This window comes from Enoplosus armatus, chromosome 1 (genome assembly GCF_043641665.1).
Source record: "Enoplosus armatus isolate fEnoArm2 chromosome 1, fEnoArm2.hap1, whole genome shotgun sequence".
In the NCBI taxonomy this organism is placed as follows: domain Eukaryota; kingdom Metazoa; phylum Chordata; class Actinopteri; order Centrarchiformes; family Enoplosidae; genus Enoplosus; species Enoplosus armatus.
This window is the reverse complement of record NC_092180.1, coordinates 18,921,244-18,942,080: the sequence shown is the minus strand read 5'-3', so window position 1 is coordinate 18,942,080 and position 20,837 is coordinate 18,921,244. Positions and strand designations below refer to the sequence as shown.

The following is a 20,837-nucleotide window of genomic DNA, read 5'->3' as shown; positions in this document are numbered from 1 at the left end:
AGAAAAAGGTTTTATGGTGCGCTCACTCCATCCATCCATCCATCCACCCACCAAACAAACAAACAAACAGATGCCCTTAAGACAGGAAACTGAATTGAGACAATCACTCAACATGAGACGTAGAGAAGTATTCAAGCTTCACCATATTTATCAAAGAGCAGTCATCAAAAATAAGACATTCTACATACATTCATCAGAAAATAGCCTATATGTCAGATGGTGGTTGCCATAAATTGAATTAAACAAGCCTATTAACATTTCCCAAAACAGTTTTAAACACCACCAAACCGCTGTGCAAGTCTTTTTTCGTTTCTTCCACACTATACAACATCCCCAGACGTACAAAAAGAGTCCAAATCTGATGGCGATAGTGTACAGGTCTGTGTGTCCTTCACAGAAAGTCTCCCAAATCAACTGAAATTTTAAGACTATGGCATAGGCAGTCTGATTAGATGATCAAATGCATTCCAGACACTTAAAACTTCAAAATGAACATAATTCTTTAAGATTTATTTATTAACTTTATTTGGAACATAGAAAAAGACTATATACAAATGTACCAGTAGACATCTTTTATCTCCACTGGGTTGGTTGCTTTTCCTCTTAAATAGAAAAAACAGCAGGCCTCGAAATCTTAAAAGTAAACAACAAAAAAAAAATTAAAAGAAAAGAAAAATGTAAATAAAACCCCTTCATCAGAGGCAGGATCAGTTCAGTCTGGTTTTATTAATGGGAGCCTCTCACACTGATTGCTTTCCCTTGTACCATTCTGAGGCCAGAGAACGAAGCCGATTACGAGGCGCGTCGCAGAATGTCCGACAAAGTGGCCACAGATACAATATCAAGTGAAATCGAGTTAGTATGAGCGGGACATGTAAACTAAAAATATAGTCCTCTCTCACACTGCTATCCACCAGTGTGTTTTGTCCCAAAAATAGATTTTCATGCCTACATTGCTTTTGTTTTATTGTCCTACGGAGAGGTCAATATACAAAGACATCCGCAGCACTGACAGGCATGTGAGGAAACAGAACCATCATGAGTTTTAGGCATATACTTTTATTTGACAGCTTCTGACCGAGTTGGTTCAAGTCTTCTGGTGGCTGTCTGAGGTTCACTGGTTCAAACCACCAACCAACCTCCTTAGAGTTTCTTCCTCCGCGTGGTGGGTTTCGTGAAAACGGTGTCCATTATGCGTTTGCGTCGAAGGTTCCTGCTCGAGGTTGGAGCCTCTGCCTCCTTAATCCTCTTCTGTGCTCGCGGGAGCGGATCAGCTGGGCTGGGCAGGGGAGAGATCAGGTCCACCTCTGCTAAGGGAGGCGACTCAGAAACGGCTTTGGATCTGAAGAAGGAGAAAGAAAAAAAAACGAGCAGGGACTGATTTTCTTTGGCCCAAACAAACAGAAAACACTACAAAGTGATTTATGTCACTGAAAAATGATGTAATGTAGTTTGAAGAACAGTTATCGTATCCTGTCTTATGGGTTCACACGGTATTTTTCTTAGGGAAACAGGATCATACTTGGCTGTTCGTTTGCCTGTTTTTCTGGTCTTAGAAACACCTGCTGCTTTCTCCACTTCCACGTGATCTTCTTCTGAAGCAATTTCATCCTGAAAAAAAAAAAGGCAACGTTAAAAATGAAATGAAAAATACTTTTCTTGTTCATTATTTCTGCCTCAAAGTGATTATTCTTGACTTTTCAATTTAAGCAATAATCCTTGAGATATGGCTACCATCATTTCAGAGCAGTGAGGAGGTGAACTTTCTGTTCAAAGGCTACTAAAAGACAGCAACATGACTATAAATGGAGTGGAGAAAAAAATAAATGCACCCACCAAACTAGTGAACATGAAAACAAAGTAATTGTAAAACTGAGACTGTAATTTCTACACTGCAACTGATTTGCATACAATCAGCTAATATCACACTACAGTGGTCTTAGTCAAAATTTGTTTTAATCTAACGTTAAAAGCATTTCACGTTTTCATATTTGAGGAAGAATCAAAAACTGCTTTGTACAAACAATGAGCTCATGGGATCATCATGTTAGAAAAACTGACCTCCAGACTGATTATGTTCAGGTTAAAAACATAAATGCAGCCTCCTCCACACAGCAACAGTGTGAAGCTCATAAGCAGCAGCACTTACATGAGGAGCAGCAGGGGCATCTTTGACAACCCTCCTCCTGCTGCGAGTGACAGGAGCTGCAGACTCTTCAGTGGGACCAGCAGACTCTGCTCTACTAGCTGACACACAGACACAACACAGGGTTAAAACCATCATGGATAAATGGGTGAACAGACACAAGGGTTAATGGACACACCGCTCACCTCTTGTTCTTCTTCGTGAGGGCGAGTAGATGAAGGAGTGCTCGTCTGGACTAGATTTGTCCCCCTCGGGTTCAGGGACCAGGTCGTCTTTCATAGGAAGTAGAGAGTGAACCTGCTCCACTGACGACTTTGTGCTCCTCTTGCTGGTTCTAACCATCTTTGTGAGTACTACTCCTCCTGTATAACAGAGTTACTTTTACAGTTACACTCACGTCCACATTTAAACTTCTTTATTTTAGAGCAGACGTCTGACAGAAACGAAGATGCAGAAAAAAGTAGTACTAAATGTTAAAGCAATGTGTTGTAATAAATAGAATACAGAACAGCGTGTTTTGCTTTGTGCTCTATTACAGTTTTTTAAATGCATCACTCTTATTTCTGGTCCGTACGCAGCCTCATACGTACCTTCCTGCTTCTCTTCCTCATCTTGAAGCCTCTTGATGAGGGCATCCGCGACTGGGGTTTCAGAATTCACCTCCAGTGGTGAGTCCAGTAAGGGAAGGTCCTCCTCAGGGTAATCCCAGAGTTTGTGTCTAGTTGGTCGAAGGGAGTTGGTGCGACCAGTGTTGCTGTTAAGTTCAGGCTCAAGTAGAGCTTCACTTTCTTTTACAGTTTCAGTAATCGTCTCTCCTCTTGTCTTCCTTGCACTCTGAGGCAGTGATACAGGAACCAGTTTCACCTGCGAGTGTTAAATGTCATCAATGATCAACAGCGGACAGATCACGGTTCATTGACATGTAATAAGGAATATTGTATAATGGACCAAACGGGTGAAATTGAAAGTGATATTATGGAGTTAAAACTAATCATTTCATGGAAAGAGAATAAAATGTCTAAATGTCTATCAGCATCAAATGATGGTGAACAAGATGATCTATGAAGAAAAACAAAAACATTGTCTTATCTGTGACAGCGTTCAGCTTATTTAACATCAACAACTTAGGAAATAGAGATCCATTTTTGAATTCTTACTTGTGGATAAACATTTAGGGTAATCTGGTTGGACCGACGAGTCGTCCTGCCGGGGCTGGAAGCTTGCTGTTTTTTGTTCTCCTCCTCCTCTTCCTCTTCCTCCTCCAGCAGGGCCGGCTGCATCTCTAATGATTCTGTCTTAGTTTTTCTGGAGTTGCGTTTGACAGGAGGTTCAGATACCTCCTCCTGGTCCTTCTCTTCTTTCAGGATCTCTAATGGTGTTGACAACACCTCACTGCTACTCAGTATCCTCCTGCTGGACCTCCTCGGAGTGTTTCCCTCAGTGGTCCTGCATTTGGTTAGTGTGGGATTCTTGGAGGTTCTTCGTCGAGAAAGCTTTATATCTGCGACCTCATCCTCTTGTTCCTCTTTGATTTCAACCTCTGGGGCTGAAGACACCACCTCACTATCACTTTGGCTGGTCCTTGTTGAAGTGGCCCCCTGGGAAACCCGCCGTCTGGCTGGAGAAGAGGCCATGGAGGTTGATGCAACTGTGGCGTCATTGTCCACGGCCTCCCCCTCTTCAACTTTGTCTTTAAGAGGCTCCAGCTGAGCTTTGCGAGTACTTCTTCGAGGTGTGCTAGCTCTGACTTCTTTGTTCTGTTTACTTTTTCTGGGTGTGCGACGAGGCGAGGCAGGGACCAGAGTGCTCGTTCCTGCCTCCTCTACTGACCCATCCTCCTGTGGCTCCTCTGCTTCCTCCGGGAGGGGAGAGATAAAGGTAACTGCCCTCCCTCTCGTGGTTCTCCGTGTTGGGGTGACAGGAGCTTTCTTTTTCCTCTGAGAAGTGGGGGTCTCTGGCACAGGCTGTTCCTCTGGCTGGCTATTTGACACAGATTTCTCTTCTTCAACATCTTCATGTTTTCTTGGTCTTCCCCTGGTTCTTTTTTTCATTTCTTTCTCCATCTTAATTTCTTCACCACCATCCTCTTCTGTCTCTGCTGAGGCTTTGACGTCCTGCCGTTCCTCCTCCACATCAGTCACTGTCTCTGTGCTGGGGGCAATCTCTGTGTCCATATTAACTGGCCCATTCTCTTCAGGCTCTTCCTGGATCTCAGCAGGCGCTGGTTTCTCCAGGTCCTCAGCAGGCGCTGGTTTCTCCAGGTCCTCATCAGGCTCTGGTTTCCCCAGGTCCTCATCAGGCTCTGGTTTCCCCAGGTCCTCATCAGGCTCTGGTATCCCCAGGTCCTCATCAGGCTCTGGTATCCCCAGGTCCTCATCAGGCGCTGGTTTCCCCAGGTCCTCAGCAGACAATGGTTTCTCCAGGTCCTCATCAGGCGCTGGTTTCTCCAGGTCCTCAGCAGGCAATGGTTTCTCCAGGTCCTCATCAGGCGCTGGTTTCCCCAGGTCCTCAGCAGGCAATGGTTTCTCCAGGTCCTCAGCAGGCAATGGTTTCTCCAGGTCCTCAGCAGGCAATGGTTTCTCCAGGTCCTCAGCAGGCAATGGTTTCTCCAGGTCCTCAGCAGGTGGTGGTGTGGCATGTGGTTTGTCCTCCTCCTCTCCGACCTCCTCCTCAGCCATAGCCATAGTAGGATGACAGTCTTTGTCATCCACAACTGCTGGAAGATCTTCCACTGGAGTTGACTCAGAGACTGAAAGACCTGCAGGTTCCTGATCTTCAGCCAACATCACTAACTCTGCTTCCCTCTGGTCTTCAGCCTCCTCTGCCCCATTGTTTGCCTCAATGTTTTCAGTTTGTAGGTCAGCGAGTTTTACAAGTTCTGACGGCCCATCTAAGTCAACTCCACCGAAGATGTTCATTTCTGTGCTCTGGTCCTCTTCTGAGGCTTCTCCAGACAGGGGAGGATCCTGATCATCTGTGCCCAAAAGAATAACTTCAGGATCAGCCACAAGTTCATCACTAGCTTCCAAAAGTTCATCCACTGCCGGAGACAGGGTGGGAGGGTCAGAGAATTGCAGATCATTCTCCATAGGTAGCGTGTCTGCGTCTTTATCCCCGTCCTCGTCCACATCCAGCATGAGAGAGAAGCCGCTGTGAGCTTCAGACCTCGGGTCATCTGGCATGACGGTTTGCTGAAGCTCAGGAAGACCCAGCTGAGAACTATCCACCAGGCCGTCCTGCCCCTCCATAAGCTCCAGGGGTACCAGGAGAGTGGTCGAGGGTTTGAGCTCCATGTATGATGATGCATGCTCTTCAACCTCATCTGCCTCCATCACTCCTTCGTCGGCCCCGAGTCTCACCATCACCACCTCACCTTCCATGTCCTCCTCTACCATCTGTAATGCAGCAAACACAGAGAAGTTATTTTTTGAGTTTTTGAATTAATCTATGAATCTGTCTATGAAACAGACAGTCAGAAAATGTATATCACAACTTTCCAGAAGCCAAGGTGACGTCTTTAAATCAGATAATCAGTTTACAAAACAATATAAAACAAAGAAAAGTAGGAAATCCTGACATTCAAGAAGCTGGAATCAGAGAATGTTTGGCATTTTTCCTTATTGAATGACTTAAACGATTAACTGATTAGTAATATTGTTGCCAAATAATTTTCCATCCATCGACTAATTAATTAACTGACTGATTTGTTACCTTCATCTCTGCACCAGGTGGGATCAGAGAGAACTCAGCAGCTTCCTGCTCTGACAGACTTGGCAGGAAGTGTGTGTGTCCCTCTTGTACAAAGACTGAATTGGGTTGGAGGGGTGGCAGCCTCCCATTACCCTGGACCTCCTCAATGATCTCCACCTCACTACCGGAGTCCTCCTCCTCCTCTTCATCTTCAGCTTGATCAGACTCCTCCTCCTCCTCATCTTCTTCCTCCTCAGACACAGGGCTAGAGAGCTCCTCACTATCGTTTAGACTCACAACAGCTGGCGATAAAAAGAAAGAACAGAAAAGTGAGAAAATGAGTGAAATAGAACTGTAACAGCTCGAGCACCAGCGTTAATGTGCGTGTGTGTACAATCTTCCTCACAGTGGGAGTCGGTGCCAGTTGGCTCGGAGGACGTCACAGAGGCAGCAGATTTTTGGCTGGTGAACACTGGCGGAGCTTCAGCAGCTGCCTGCTCCTCCTCTTCAACCTCACCCGGTGACTCACTGGAGAAAGGAGAATGAGATCTTTTAACTTGTGAAAAACAAAACAATAAACAGATAAGCAGCTGAAGAGGCCAGTAACACAGGGTTACACAACATTTATGTAACTTCAAGCCAAATTCCCATATTTAGAGTGATATGGTGTAATGAAGGTTTGTTTTAATATTGACTATGACCGAATTAATATTTTCATCTCAGAGAAACCATTAAAATAATTCTTGTTCCTCGAATGTATTCATGTTTTAATTTCCAGAACCAGGTTCTCCTGCTGGCTAAATGAAGGTAATCCCCCTGAGTTCCTAAAAATGTTCCTGGGTTACTGAAAAAATTGTGTGGCCAAAGACACTTTGCTGAAAGCATCAACCATTAGAGAACAAACTACAAATCTCTGCCATGTGTGATTTGGTGTTACAACTCAAGTGATATCTATCTTTACACAATTATACACTCCAGAGAAATTTATTTGAATACATTTTTTTTTTTTTAAATCTGTGTAAACAGAAAAAAGTGCATACTTGTTGAAGGACGTCTGGGTCTCAGATGCGTTGTGGATTCCTGAGCGGGTGAGCGAAGGAGACAGATCACCACCAAACAGATGTCTCTGCACAAACTCTGTCAGATCTGCTGGCAAACAACACAAAAACTCAACATCCTTTTCCACATAATAGTAACCAAGTCACCATCAATACCATGTCAACATACATTCATTATTGCAACACAGAACAGGAAACTGAAACCCACCACCTTTATCACTTCACTTCCCTAAGTACTTCTTCTATAACATAAATGAAAAATGTAAGAACGGACCTGTTGATTGGTCCAGCTCCTCTTCTAGTTCATTTGTGGGTTCAGTGGCTCCAGATGGTTTCAGGTGCTCTGTGAACTCTGTGGATTCAGTGGCCTCTGACTGGACGTCCTGTTCTGTGGCTGTCGCTATTTGATCCTGATATTTGATCTCAGTGCCATAGTCCACTCTCTCAGTTATCTGGTTACAAACTAGAAGCGTACAAAATGTGTCAAGCGATGTTTTAGAGGAAGTGTGGCAAAACATATGAAATTTTTTAACACCTTTTATTTCTGAGAGAAAGGAGCAAATTCAGCAAATTAATTACCTTGATTGTGACTAGACATCTCCTCTTGGTCAAGAGCTACAGCATCTTCTTGTTCGCTACTTGACTCAACATCCTGTTCATCTTCCTTTTCAGACTGAACTTCTTCCTCGTTTTTAGCCTCCTGTTCAAGACCGATCTCCATCACGTCCTCAAATATTTCGTCTTCCTTCACCTCCTCTACTTCTTCCCGCTCTGAATCCTCTGATACCAGGAGAGGGGCTTGCTCAATGGTTGGTGAGGGCGTTTCCTCTGGTTCTTCCTTTTCTGTTAGGCCTTTGATGTTCATCGTCACTACCTCCTCATCTTTCTCTGTAGCTGTATGCCCCTCCTCTGCTTCCTGCTCTGCATCATAGTACTCTAGAGTGGTGTCTGTTGAACGGACAGACGCCTGGCTGGTGTCAAAGCTCAGGCTAAGTCGTGCTTGTGTTGCATCAGATGGTTTGCTTTCTGCAGTGACTTCGTGGATGGAGGATCTCAGCTGTGGTGAGGGAATACCACCTTCTGGAGGCAAGAACTTTACATGAGGTTGTTCCCTTTCCTCGTCTCCATCCTCTTCCTCCTCAGCAGGCTGTGAGGACCAGGTCTTACGTGTAGCCTTGGATGGCGTGGAACCTCTGGTCAGCAAGCTAATCTCACTGTCTGCTGCCATCTAGAGAGGAAAACAGTTCCAAAGAAGATTGAAAGACATCATCTTATCATACAGACCAAGTCAAACCAGCTAAACAAAGAAGAAGACAACCGGTGATCATGAGGTGCTGATAGAGCACAAATTATGTAGCAGCTCAAGAGCAATGTGATCTGTCAATATTAGTGGATTATTGATTAACACACAAGAACCAAGTAGTTACTACACTTCTTTTCAAGTAACAGGCTAAAAACCATGTAATGAGCTGCAACCTTGTAGAATGACATATTGGCCCAAAGAGTGTTTTTTTTGTTTTATGCGTGAGGTGGCTTCTCAGAGTCAATACACCACTCCTATCTTGTGCTTGGTCTTACCCCATTGGTCCATCGGATGCTCCTCTCTGGTTCAGGAGATTCTGCTTCCTCGATGAAGGTGATCCGGCTCTCTTTGCTGCGGAGTGGGGGGGTGATGGAGCGTCCTGGAGAAGCAGAGGGGGTAGCAACTGGTGTGGGCCTCAGGCTGCTGCGCAGGATGGACTGTGGAGTGAAGGCTGAGAACACAGGGCCAGAGGCAGCCAAGGCCCGAGCTCGCTGACGGAACAAAACATGAGTAACAAGTGTAAGTAACAAAATACCAAACTGCTCCAGAAATACAAACTCACTGAAAGGGTGACGGATTAATTAGAAGTATCAATGAAGTACTAACATTTTCGATTACTTCAAAAACAAATGAAAATTCCACATTTGCCTACTCACCTTGACCACCTGCGGTGTTTGCAGCAGACTGAGTTCAGGAGCCTTGCTAGTGGTCTTTGGAGAAACCCAGGAGCTGTGAGGTCTGGGAGGGCTGAGAAGAGGGCGAGGGGTCTGACAGGAGGGGTGAACCACCAAGTCCATCAGCCTAGGTCATATTGAAGAAATGAAGTGATCATAAAAATGCTATAACAAGATTTACGGGCATAGTTTTCCAACTCAAATATTTCCCACACCTTAGGTAAACATAATGTATTTCCCATAATATGAGTTAACAAGGAATGTGTATCGGCACTGTGGAAATTTGACTTGTTCTGATGCTCAACTACATGCAATTATTTTAGAATCAATTATTGTTGAGAGATGCTGATTAGTCTGTCCTGTGCCAGGGGGGAAAAAAATATTAGTTTTCTAATAGTTATTAAGTCATATTATAAGTTATTAAACAAGTGATTCTTTTTATGTTCAAACAAATATGTATGGTACGCTTCACTCGGGCTAACATGGAGCTCTCATGAGAGTACCTTGACTTTCGTTTGGAGGTCATGGTGATAGGAGTTCCCAGGAAGGGGTCAGGAAGGGCCAGGGACGAGGACCTGGGGCTCTGAACTTCAGCTGCCCTGGGGCTGGCAGGCAGAAACAAATTAGAAAAAGGTCAGAAAATAATCAAATAAATAAAAAATAATCCCCTCTGAGATGCATTTTTGGTCATGCTCACCTCTTGGCTGGGGAGGACTGTGGTGTAGCTCCTTTGCCTAACCACACCTCCTCAATCTTGGTCAGGACATTGTTGATGAAGCCGGCCCTCGACATCACCTTCTCACTGGCAGAGCGCTTGGTGATGGTTGACAGAGGCTGCGGCCGAGAAACTGGAGCACAACGTGCAAATGTGTTGTTTATATTTGATAAATGTTTTTTAAGATGTTGTTTAGATTAAATTAAAACTTAAGTAACAGACACTGTTATAAAACAGACACAGTGGTTACAACTAACAAACAAAAGCAGTGTATACAATATGTAGCCATATCTTGCCAAAGAAATGTGACTGGAACATACTGAGCAAGTGATTTATGTGAGTGTAGTATGAGAAGCTTCTATTAACATTTTGATACTTTTTCCTGCTCTGAAAACATTTTACCACTGAAGTACATTGTAACAGACATGAATTCAAGTTGAGCACCCCCTTACCTTCTCTGTGGATGGCGTAGGAATGCTGGTAGGGTTTGGCTCTCTCCATCGCCAGTTTCCTCTGGACTCTGGGCAAAACCTTGCCATATTGATCCAATATAGAGTTCCTAGTGTTGGATCGTTCTTTAAGTTTTGGGTCTCGCTCATTCTAGCAACAAAGAAGTAAGAGAAAGTGGTTATAGATCTTATGGGATTGAAGTATCTTCTCTCTGTATAATCTCATGGTGACAGGAATATTTGGATATTGTGGTTCACAGTTAGTACATCTGATTCTGAATACTTTAATACATGTCACATAGTAAATATCAAGATAATGCAGTGATAATTAGCGTAATACTTTGTATGTGTGTGTCAAACATACCACCAGGTTCATTTTGAGGCTGTGGTTGAGCTGCAGGGCAGGTATGTAGTTGGCCTGCTGAAGGTAGTGAACCATCAGCAGCTCTCTGTTCTGGAGACCCCCTGTACCCTGGAGAAACTTCTCCAAACATTCCTGAAACACAGTTTTAGGCATCGACTTTATAATCCAATAACACAAAGACGTTTAATGTACAAGCAGAATAATGAAGGGTTGGGGTTTTAAAAATGTTCACCTAAATGTAACCATGCATCTATCTCCTACCTGTTCATTGAGGCCCAGGGGCAGTTTGAGCAGCTCCTTCATGAGGCCCAGCTCCTGGCAGCTCTCATACAGGAAGCCCAGCAGCTCACCCATGTTGAGACGATTAGAGTGCTGCCGAAGTAAGGACCACGCCTCTATGAGACACCTGGAAGAAGGGCAGACCGGCTGGTCATTAAAAGGTAAGATAGGACAGGTGAAAGTTAACTAAGTTAAAACAAAAAGCCATTTTCTTGTCCATGTTTCACAGTTAATAAACTTAAACATTGTTGAACAGAGAAAGAAGTGTCTTTTTTGCGCCTTTTACCTGTTGTGCAGCAGTACAGACAGACAGAGTTTGGCCTGGGAGGTGGAGGAAATTGGGGGCTTTGTAATGTGGAAGTATCGTAGTGCCACTGCGTGTTGGCCCTGGCACATCAGCGCTTGCAGGACACGCTCGTGCTGCCATGCAAACTGACACTGAGAGGCAGCTGGATGCAGGAGCAGCTCGAATGAACTCTGATCAGGACAAAGAAGAGAATAACATTTAAAAAAAAAAGAGCTAACACCTTACACAAGAATAGCTTCATAAAAAGGACGAGGTTGTATTCAAAAGTATGACTAATGTTTACAATTCAAATATTGGTAATATGCAAACACTGATGTTCCATTTCCCTTTAAATACAATAGAGTTCATTTGACTTGCATAACCTCTCTGTATCCAAATTTACATCTTAGGGAAAATAAAAACTCAGTCTAACGTGTCAATGTGTGTGCACCTGGTGGTCATGATGGTCCAGCAGCCAGAGGCCTTGTACTAGTTTCACCAGTCCAATAGGGATGGCAAATGCTGTGGGGAAAGACTCCACCGATGCTCCCTCCTTATTGGGGAAGGAGTACATGACATCCAGCAACAGGTAAATTACCTGGGACAACAGGTCAAGGCTCATGGGAGACTTTAAGATTCGCAAAACATACTGGAGCTGGCCATGGCTGACATGAACACGACTTGGTATTTGGGCATTATTAGTTAAAAGGATACAATTGCATGTTTGGCAGCTTCGTCAATGCTGTCCAGTAGATAAATGTCCAATAAGGCCTGTGGATGAAAAGGTATAAAATCAATTCTTTACACAGAGACAAAGTCAATTTGACATAAATTAGACGGTACAAAGTCAAATTACATTAAAAAAAATCTATAAGTTTAATGCTTACATGCAATGTAGGTGGTGGGTATTGCCCTGTCCCACCCTCGTCCCTTTTCCACAGGTCGGTCAAGCGTTCACCACACTGGCCGACCAAACCGTCAATCATCAGGCAGTCTGCACACCACTTGCCCCTGAGAAGAGTGTCAGCATTAGATCAACTTGGACCATCGTCATCATAAAAGGGAAAAAGTAAGAACTGAGATGGGCATCTGTCATTCTAACATCTTACCAACTCAACTATTGATCAACAAGCAACTGAGATATTATTTGTTAAGACATTGGTTAGCTGCAGTCCTAGATTTGGAATATCTTGCTTTCAAGCATAGATTACTCACTTAGCCAGCCTGGTGAGCTCCTCTCTGCGTATAGTGTAATAGTTGCTGATGACTGAGTGAGTATAGAAAGGCCTGGAGATCTGGAGAGCGTCAGCATCTGTTGAGGAGGGCAGTTATAATCCGTAGAGACAAAGAAAAATAATAAAACTGAATACATCGGCCACCCCTTAACAAATTGTATGATGATTTTCTGTTTAAAAAGTTTAAGAATAATATGAACTCAAGAAACGGACTTGAACCAGACACATTCCTGCAAATTTTAATGAATATTTGTTCACAGCATCCAGACTTTTACACCTCTTGTAGCCAGCTAAAGGCCTTTCTGTTCCTAAACTAGAAGCATTACGTAATGTAGAGTGGGGGAAACTTCTTAAATCAAGAATATCTTCAGATCAGTGACCTAAAGATATTCAACCTGCTTCCAACTTGTTTACTCACTGACTCTCTGAGAAATAGTATTGTGTAAATGCTGGTAAGGTTTCCCAGATCATGTTTATGCCAGCTACACTTTACCTGATCCTTCAGGCAGTAGACCGGTACGACAGAACCAGAGCACCACCTGGGCGTACTTGGAAATGAGACTGGATACTATGTTCTTGTTCATCAGACCCACCAGGCCTACACAATAAAAAAAACCCAGAACCTCAATCAATTCATCACAAATAACTCAAAACAACAAGACAACAGATGCTCAATTGCTACATATGGCTAATCCAAGGACAATGAATTATAGCTCAAGTGTTATCAAACCATAAAGCTGTGAGGCGCTAGACATCATCATTTTACTTACATCAACTCTCAGTAGACATTTTTTACAGTTTAGCACAAATGGGAATTAAAACAGTGTTCTAGCTGAACCCGTTTCCACTGAAATCACAGGGAAACATAACACTTGCACATGTGATCGTATCTGCGTGGATACTGCACCTTTTTGTGTGAGCTCCTGAGCTTCACTGAGCAGACAGTGGAAGATGGTACTGAGGTTACCGAGCAGTCTCTGGCTGTGCTGTAGCAGCTGCATGGTCTGAGGGTCTGTGAAGTTGGATGAGCTGTCAAACAGTGGTGCACCTAGGGAAGAAACACGCACAGGGGGAACAGATTTAAAACATAAATGTATAAACTGAAACAAACTTGCAAACAGCATAGAAATGGGAGGTAACAGGAGGAATCTATATCACTAATCATCAACAAATATAAGACAAGGCAAGCATTTCCTATCCTTAAGTAAGGTTAAATAACACTGTACTGTAAAAATCTGGGTTGTCATCAGCCTGAAGGGTTAATTTACCTTACAAACAAGTTATGCAAACATAGCTAATCCATTCAAATAGGTCACCGAGTATTGGATCAATGTCAAGAAGAAGATCCATTTTTTCCCCCCACTTCTGGCATGTCTAAACATCATTCTATATGATTCAGAAGGCCTTTTGATTAAAAACAATGCATAATTAAAACATACAGATGCCATCCAGCTCCTCCTTGGTCTGGACTACTTTGTTCCAGGCCCAATCCAGGATGTAGCGCAGGTTCAGTGCAGAGCCTGGTTGTTCTGTTTAGGAGGGACAGAATTAGGAGCATTAGAGTTGACTGCAGGGCTGGCGGCTACGGCATGTATGTAGGAGGGCTTAGCAAAGGTTTAAAATACTTTGTGTATGTAGCAACACTGAATGTCTTTACCACATACTTGCTGTCATGGGTGTAATGGGTTTGGGCAAGCAGTTTGAGAAACCATTTTTTTTGCAGTTATTTCAAGTGTGACTCCTCACCTTCTGCAGTCCACTGCTTGATACAGCCAGTGATCAGTCCCAAGGAGCTGGTCTCCACTGCTGTGGACAAGATGGCATCCAGCTGCTCCTCCTAAAAGGCCAACATCAAGTTACATGTAGACATTACTACTATAACTTTACAATAGGTATTTTATTTAATTCTGTGTATTGTTTTGTATCACATAAAAGATTTTCTTTAATGTGAAGTAAAAGAGGGAGAACAAACGCATTAAGAATGGTGGCTTTGTGCATCTGTGAACAAGTGGTTCTGGAGACCAAGAAGTCAGCCAAGGATGTGTGTGTACCTGAGAGAGGCTGGAGGCCTGGGTGTCAGCCAGGCGAGATGAGAGTAGGCCAGACATGAGGCAGCGAGAGTAGCTAGTGGAGATGATGTCACTGGAACAAGGAGCAGCTTTCTTCAAAAAGCTCAGGGTCTGGTGTTGATGACAATGGTGAGATATAAAACAAGCCTAATTTCCATTCAAATCATTTTTACATATTTAAATCTGGCCTATATGGTAAACATTGTGTAGCCTTAGCGATAATCATATCATCTTCTGCCCATTATAACACAAGGAAAAGGTTGTGTCCCAATAACACAGAAGAAAAGTCAAGTAAACTGAAATATAAACAGTTTGAAGTTTGCCTTTGTATTTATACATCGTCACATATTCACTTCTTATAATCAGCATTTGGATTTAATGCCATAAAATGAATGGTGTAGTGAAGGTTTGTGTGACAGAAAAATGAACAGAGGAAACTTGCCTCTTTCTGATAACCAGAGCAGGTTAAGTGCACAATTCCAGAGTTGAGCAAGCAGGTAGCATCTGTAACATGAAAGGAAAAACAATAATCAGTCCTATTATATTTCAACTACAACAACGGGCATGTCAGCACAAGCAAATTCCTGAGCAATACAAAAATGTCTCTCCATATGATCTCATATTGAGATTGCTTGACATACACCTACCAAAGTTATATGTGGTGGGGTTAAAGTACTGTTCTGGTGGGGGGCAGGTGAAGGGCAGGCCCCTGCTCAGGCTGCGGTCGTGCACCACCACATCCAGGAGGATGTGTGCCGACACCATCTGCACCACTGGGTCCAGAGACCAAACTGCCAGGTAGGGACAGTTTTGCAGAGACTCCCCCGTTCTGACAACAACACACAAGTGCAAGTGAAATGAATGAAGTGAATGTCACAGGAATAATAAAAAAATGAAATGGTTTATTCAGTACCGAAATGTCTACTTTCTGTGATCTCTTTTCTTTTTTAAGTAAATTGGCAAGCAGGTAATCAGTTATGGAGAATGTTTTTTTGTTCATGCCCCTACATAGAATTTTTCTATATCGTTATAATATCTAGACTCTCCATCTGTGCCACAAACCAAATATTTACAGTATACTACATTTTGTGCATGTACGGCTGTTCTAAATGCTGTCCCATGTCTGATGTAGTCCTTCAGTAATTAACACATTTTAAACAGCCATCTGCATCATCAAACACAGTATGTAATGCTGGAAAAATCTTTTAATTCTCTTCAACAGTTGCGAAATCAGTCTCCACTGTACCTTAAAGAGTCTGGCATTTGTGCGTGGTACCAACGGTTGATGTCAAAAACCCCAATGTAGGTAGACGGAGTTCCCTGACCATAGGCCTTGACTTGCCAGCTGAAGATAGACACGCTGGTGTCTGGAGATGCAACTGAATAGGGTGACAAGTGTGGGTGAAGTGATTAAGAATATGAATGCAGTTAAGAAATAATAGGGTAGGTAGATAGCGTACAGAATGAGAGAGACATTATGCAGTAGAAACAGTTTTAATGAGAACACATAATGGTATGGCTGTTTTAAGATTCCATTCCTCTACTATACTGGCAATGTCAAATCACAAAGCATTTAAATTTGATGGGAAGTGCTAAAAACTGTTCTAATTAGTTCCCCACATACTCATATCTTTGGCAAGTACTTTCAAGGGAAGCAGGCTAACCTTCGTTCATGCTGTCATCCCTGTCAGGATGGGGTCTGAACTTCTCGATAGTCTGGCAACTCAGCAGACGGGTGTTGGTGGCCTGGGCCCTGAGAGGGAAAGCTGTGCCACTTAACTCCTGACTGTAACGTTCCTCACAGTACTCCAGACCCTGTGTCACAGAAAGTTAAAGAGGGAGGAGATTAAACTAAGAAAGCTAAATATACAGTATATTTGCTGGGACTGACACACGACCAGAATGGTAAAGAATTCATAAAATGAAGTGAGTAGAGAATAAATACATTTGTAATGCATCTTGTATGCACTACAGACCTCATAGAGGATCTTCCCAGAAGCTAGACACTTCCTTTCACTGAAGGCCAGCTGAAGCAGGCGGAGGCTGACCATATCTCCCTCGCTGCATGGGAGTGAGAGGAGGTAGAGGAAAAATAAGAGCTTGGAAAACAAACAAACCCCCCCCCCAACTTGCCTGGATGGAGTATTGTTATATGTAAGACTTACAGTTCCTGAGAAGACTGGACAGCCCAGAGGTAGCAACAGTTCCTGGGGTCATTTTCTGGCTCCTGGAAGGTGAAGGCATGCACAGGCACCCTGCCACCCTCTAACTGGGAGTGGTATCTACGCATCAAAAATCAAGAATTAAAAACCTACCCATCAGTGGTAAAGATGACATTATATAATAGCTGCTTATGAATTAAAACTACTATTAATAATACAAGTAAAATAAAATGGATTATTGCAGTCTTCTCAGCAATAATGCAATTCTAGAAAATAAAACAATTCAATGTGGCCTTGTTTCAAAGGACAGGCTATTCAGGATTGACACCCAAGCATCTTCCACACCAACAAAACATGGAAGTACAAAGAAATCCTCACTCCTTCTTTAGAGACTTCATGTTCCACAACTGTAAGTATCCATCAGAAAATCCCACTGCCAGCTGGTTGGTCCTGGATATGTACTGCACAGCTGTGGCTCCAACTCCACTGGGCCCATTCAGCTGGAGACAAAGATGTCTGCCCTGTCTAGTGCTGACTTCTCTAAGCCTGGGGATCTCTGCAGGAGATTTGGTCACTACCTGCAGGTCTGGGAACAGAGAGTAAATATAAAAAGAGAGATGGTTTTAGATATTGAAACAGGAGTGTGTGGACATATAGATATCAGTATATGTTTTTTCCGACACTTGTAACATACGGTGTGCAGGATAAGGGAAACTGATAATTTCTCTTCTTCCAAATAAAGTTAAGAGCAGTTTGTAAGGCACAGAAGACAAACAAAAAGAACATGCAAACACATATAAACCTAACGCTTCATCACACAAGCTCCTCACCTGAAGCCTCCAGTTCACTTTGGCTGCAAGACAAGTCGTCAAGACAGAGGTCCACAAGCAGAACATGACCGAGATCTGTTACTACGGCGGCAATGCCAAAGAACCAGCGCAGACTCTGATGAAGATGCTGGGTTGAAGTGCTTGCTCCGCCATAACTCACTAACGGCTCAATAGCTGAAATCTAGACAACAGAGTTGAAAGAAGTAAAGAAAGACAGACTGTTCAGGTTTTGGCAAAAACTGGGCAAAATCAGATAAGTGTATCAGAAAGTTGAATCTACATTCTATAATGTGACTCTGAAATATTGTTGTGCCAACAGTTTTTTTTTTAATTTATCAATTTCTATTTCAATACCAACCAAACATTTCCCCTCAAGGAAAAATGCCTACAGACTAGCAAGAATATAAAGGTGACTGTTAGCTGACATGAAGAAATGTTGTGTTACTATATATTGACAGAATGCATAAACATTTATATGTGCTGTGTTTATTTCTTTTCATTTCAGTTTATTGTAAAGACATGGAATTAACATATTTACATTATTATATTAACAACATATGACAACAATGAAAAAATAAATGAAAAGAAACAAATGCTGTCCTTTTGCTGCTCAATCAGCTTAACCTGTGATTTGCAACTCCAAGATTTTAGCATCTAGATTCAAAGTATAAGACTATTTCTACCAGTTAAAAATAGAGGGGACCCTGGTGCACCGCCAACTCACCCTGCCTGGTATAACAACAGCTTTGACCACCCTTGACAGTCCCAAGTCATAAAGGCACAACACGCTGCCCTCTGTTTCCTCCAAGCCAACCAGCAATCCAGACCTAGGAAAACAAAACAGTGAAGGAGTTAACATTTGATTTCCTCAGCAGTCATTAATATACATTTAAAAATCTTTCTTTGTAACCAAATGTAGAAGCATGTGATTCTGGCAGTTATCGAACAGCACTCATTGCAAGTTTGTCTATTTGTTTCCATTGATTACAATAAGATAACAATGAACTAATTAGTTGCAGTACAAAGTAGAAGGAGTGCAAATATATAGAGTCAAAGAGTAATAAAGACATAGATAGTGAGGCAAAGCTCTGACCGTTTGAGCCAGCTGAAGTCCCTGGCAGCTAGGACGCTGGGTGGGTGCTCGCCTCCACCACTGAAGCAGTACGCAGACAGCCGTTCTCCTGTCACTGCATGGACAACCTCCAGATGGGGGCCACAGGCCAGCCAGGCAAGCCCGCTGCGGCCTTCACACACAAAGAAATGAAAGGTTAGGGGGTTACAATCTAGGATTATCACCAAGCTAGGTTCCATTTTTCAGAGTTAAACAGTTCATGAGATAACAACTGACCTGCAGCCAGTTGTACAAGCTAGGCTAAAACATGATAATGCAGGAGATTTAAGCATCACTAAATAAACACCTTGTGATTCTCCAGAGACTTCAATGTTTACGTTGTTGAATGGTTGGTGCTGTTTCAGCAAGTAATTACAAAGGATTTTAATTTAATGTAGCAACCCAATTTGGTAAATGACTTGTTTGAAGATTTATTAGAATGTATTATTTTGTATCATTTATTTGCCTCAACTATTTCTACTTTACTGTACAATCTACTTTAAAGACAAAAACAACAGATTTGTTATCGCAACTAAAGATGGAGGAAAGAAAATATCAATTTATAGAGATCATTGATCAGTAAAAATAGGCTTACCAACAGTGAACTTTCCATGTAGCACAGAGTCTAGGGTGATCTCATCCTCCCCCAGAGCATCTGTAGTCACTCCTGGGAAAGGCAGCAGGCTGCTCGTGACTTGGGCTGTCAGGTCATGCATTGTTCACTGTACAGACAGCAACACAGGACATACAGTATGTTAGAAACAGCAGTGAGTCCATTTACCCTTCACCAATAGTTCCCTAAAAATACTTCACAATTATGAGGTAAAATTATCATTTTATTTTATCAATATCACCCTGCCATTGATACCCTCTCACTAATTAAACATCAATAAGTAAAATGAGAACCTGTGAAACACTCTTTCTGAACCCCTCCTACTCCATAAATCCACTTCAGGCTTTATCTGCTCAGCCGGGTTTTACAGTACAAAAGAGGTCTTTCTTTCAAACACAGTTGCACCCCCAGTTGTCAGGAAACGTGCTGTCAGCAAACTTGCTGACAACTGCAGCGGCAACTGGGTTTGCAATCTAATCAACAACAACACATGACATACAGCTACACATCTGTTTGCAGATGTGAGTTCTAATAGTGCTAGAGTAAAGCATTTTTCGAATCATTGGTCAATGAACCTCCTGAAATGGCCTTTTTTGATGCCTCTCCAGACTAACTGTCAATGCCAACATTTTTTTCAGGACAACAAAACTACTTAAGCTTAACTGTACAGTTAAATCAGATGTCATTACTCATTCAGTTGCACCTTCCTGAGTTCTCCTTATAAGCATTTTTGAAAAATATATATTTCACTTTTGATAAAGCTTTGGTCAGAGATCCACAAATCCTGGCTTAAATGTAAACATTTCCAGTGTTTATGCAATCAGGGCCCTAAGACTTTGGAATGGCCCTCCTGTTTATCTTCAGCTCACAAAATCAGTATAATTGGAAAACATGTTGTTTGTAACACTTTTTTGTAATAGATTTGCTTTAATATGATGTCTTGTCACTGGTATTTATATCATCATGTTTTACCATATGCTAATTTCCCAAGTCTGTAAATGTTAGCAGCAGCCTTGTTATTGCAGCTCGTGCTCCAACAAGACAATATTATCTTCAGCAGTGTGGTATACACAGTGGCGCTTTCAAGGCCAACTCAACCTGATTGGAAATGTGTCTGTCAGTTTCAGTGTGCAAAATTGGACACAACACTGCCCTCTGTGACCACAATGTAAAACACAGACGATTCAAGTGAACTCCCGCGCAACAAGCCTGTCACTACGCAGCCACATGCCATGACGTGAGATTGAACATGTAGACGTATTATAACAATTACAAACTAAACAAGCCGAATTTATGCACTTGAAGGCGTCGCCGCACTGTTACAGACTACTGACGGGCAAAGATAACAACAGCAAATACGCCGATTCAAATCTAGCTTCACCAAATACAACATCTTGCGCTCACGTGTGTTAATATTTGCAAAGTTTGTGTGACAACCTATACAATTTGTGACTCACAACTTGTTACAACCCAGAACAATTTCAAATGTGCGTTAATAGTCAAACGCATGAGCCACGATATAGACGTTATTGATATTTAAACGTCAGTTAACAGGCTAAAGTTAGCTCGCTCGTTAGCATCTGCAGAGCACAGATTAGCTTCATCAGCTGCAGTTGTTAGCGTTGGGCTAGCTTGACATAATGTAAACAAACACACGATCGCTTTATTTGTACAATTTAATGCACAGTGCTGTTAAACACCGACCAGAGTAACGACATATTAAAAATATACTAATGTTATTTGGTGCTGAATACGGACTGCTAGCTGCTTTACACACTTTCCTCAGTCCATTAGCAGGCTAACCAGTTAGCTTGCAAGGTCATGCAGGATTACAGTATATGCGAGTTCACCGT

General features: G+C 42.6%; 1 protein-coding gene across 1 annotated transcript; it reads right to left on the bottom strand.

Annotated features, from left to right (window-relative positions):
* Positions 1-130: 130 nt before the first annotated feature.
* Positions 131-19,087, bottom strand: ahctf1 (AT hook containing transcription factor 1). Its single transcript, XM_070930931.1, has 40 exons — positions 18,967-19,087; positions 18,354-18,504; positions 17,985-18,087; positions 17,261-17,441; positions 16,809-17,016; positions 16,434-16,550; positions 16,245-16,329; positions 15,933-16,083; positions 15,515-15,647; positions 14,916-15,097; positions 14,711-14,772; positions 14,251-14,379; positions 13,946-14,036; positions 13,639-13,728; positions 13,107-13,247; positions 12,693-12,797; positions 12,180-12,276; positions 11,852-11,975; positions 11,679-11,735; positions 11,416-11,562; positions 10,965-11,155; positions 10,661-10,805; positions 10,400-10,531; positions 10,039-10,186; positions 9,569-9,719; positions 9,375-9,476; positions 8,854-8,998; positions 8,473-8,688; positions 7,474-8,122; positions 7,169-7,357; positions 6,877-6,982; positions 6,243-6,364; positions 5,858-6,138; positions 4,652-5,541; positions 3,304-4,354; positions 2,737-3,010; positions 2,332-2,508; positions 2,150-2,247; positions 1,523-1,611; positions 131-1,342 (listed from the first exon to the last, which is right to left on the bottom strand). The coding sequence occupies exons 1-40, from the start codon at positions 19,085-19,087 to the stop codon at positions 1,144-1,146; spliced, it is 7,830 nt and encodes a 2,609-aa protein (XP_070787032.1). The 3' UTR covers positions 131-1,143.
* Positions 19,088-20,837: the final 1,750 nt, after the last annotated feature.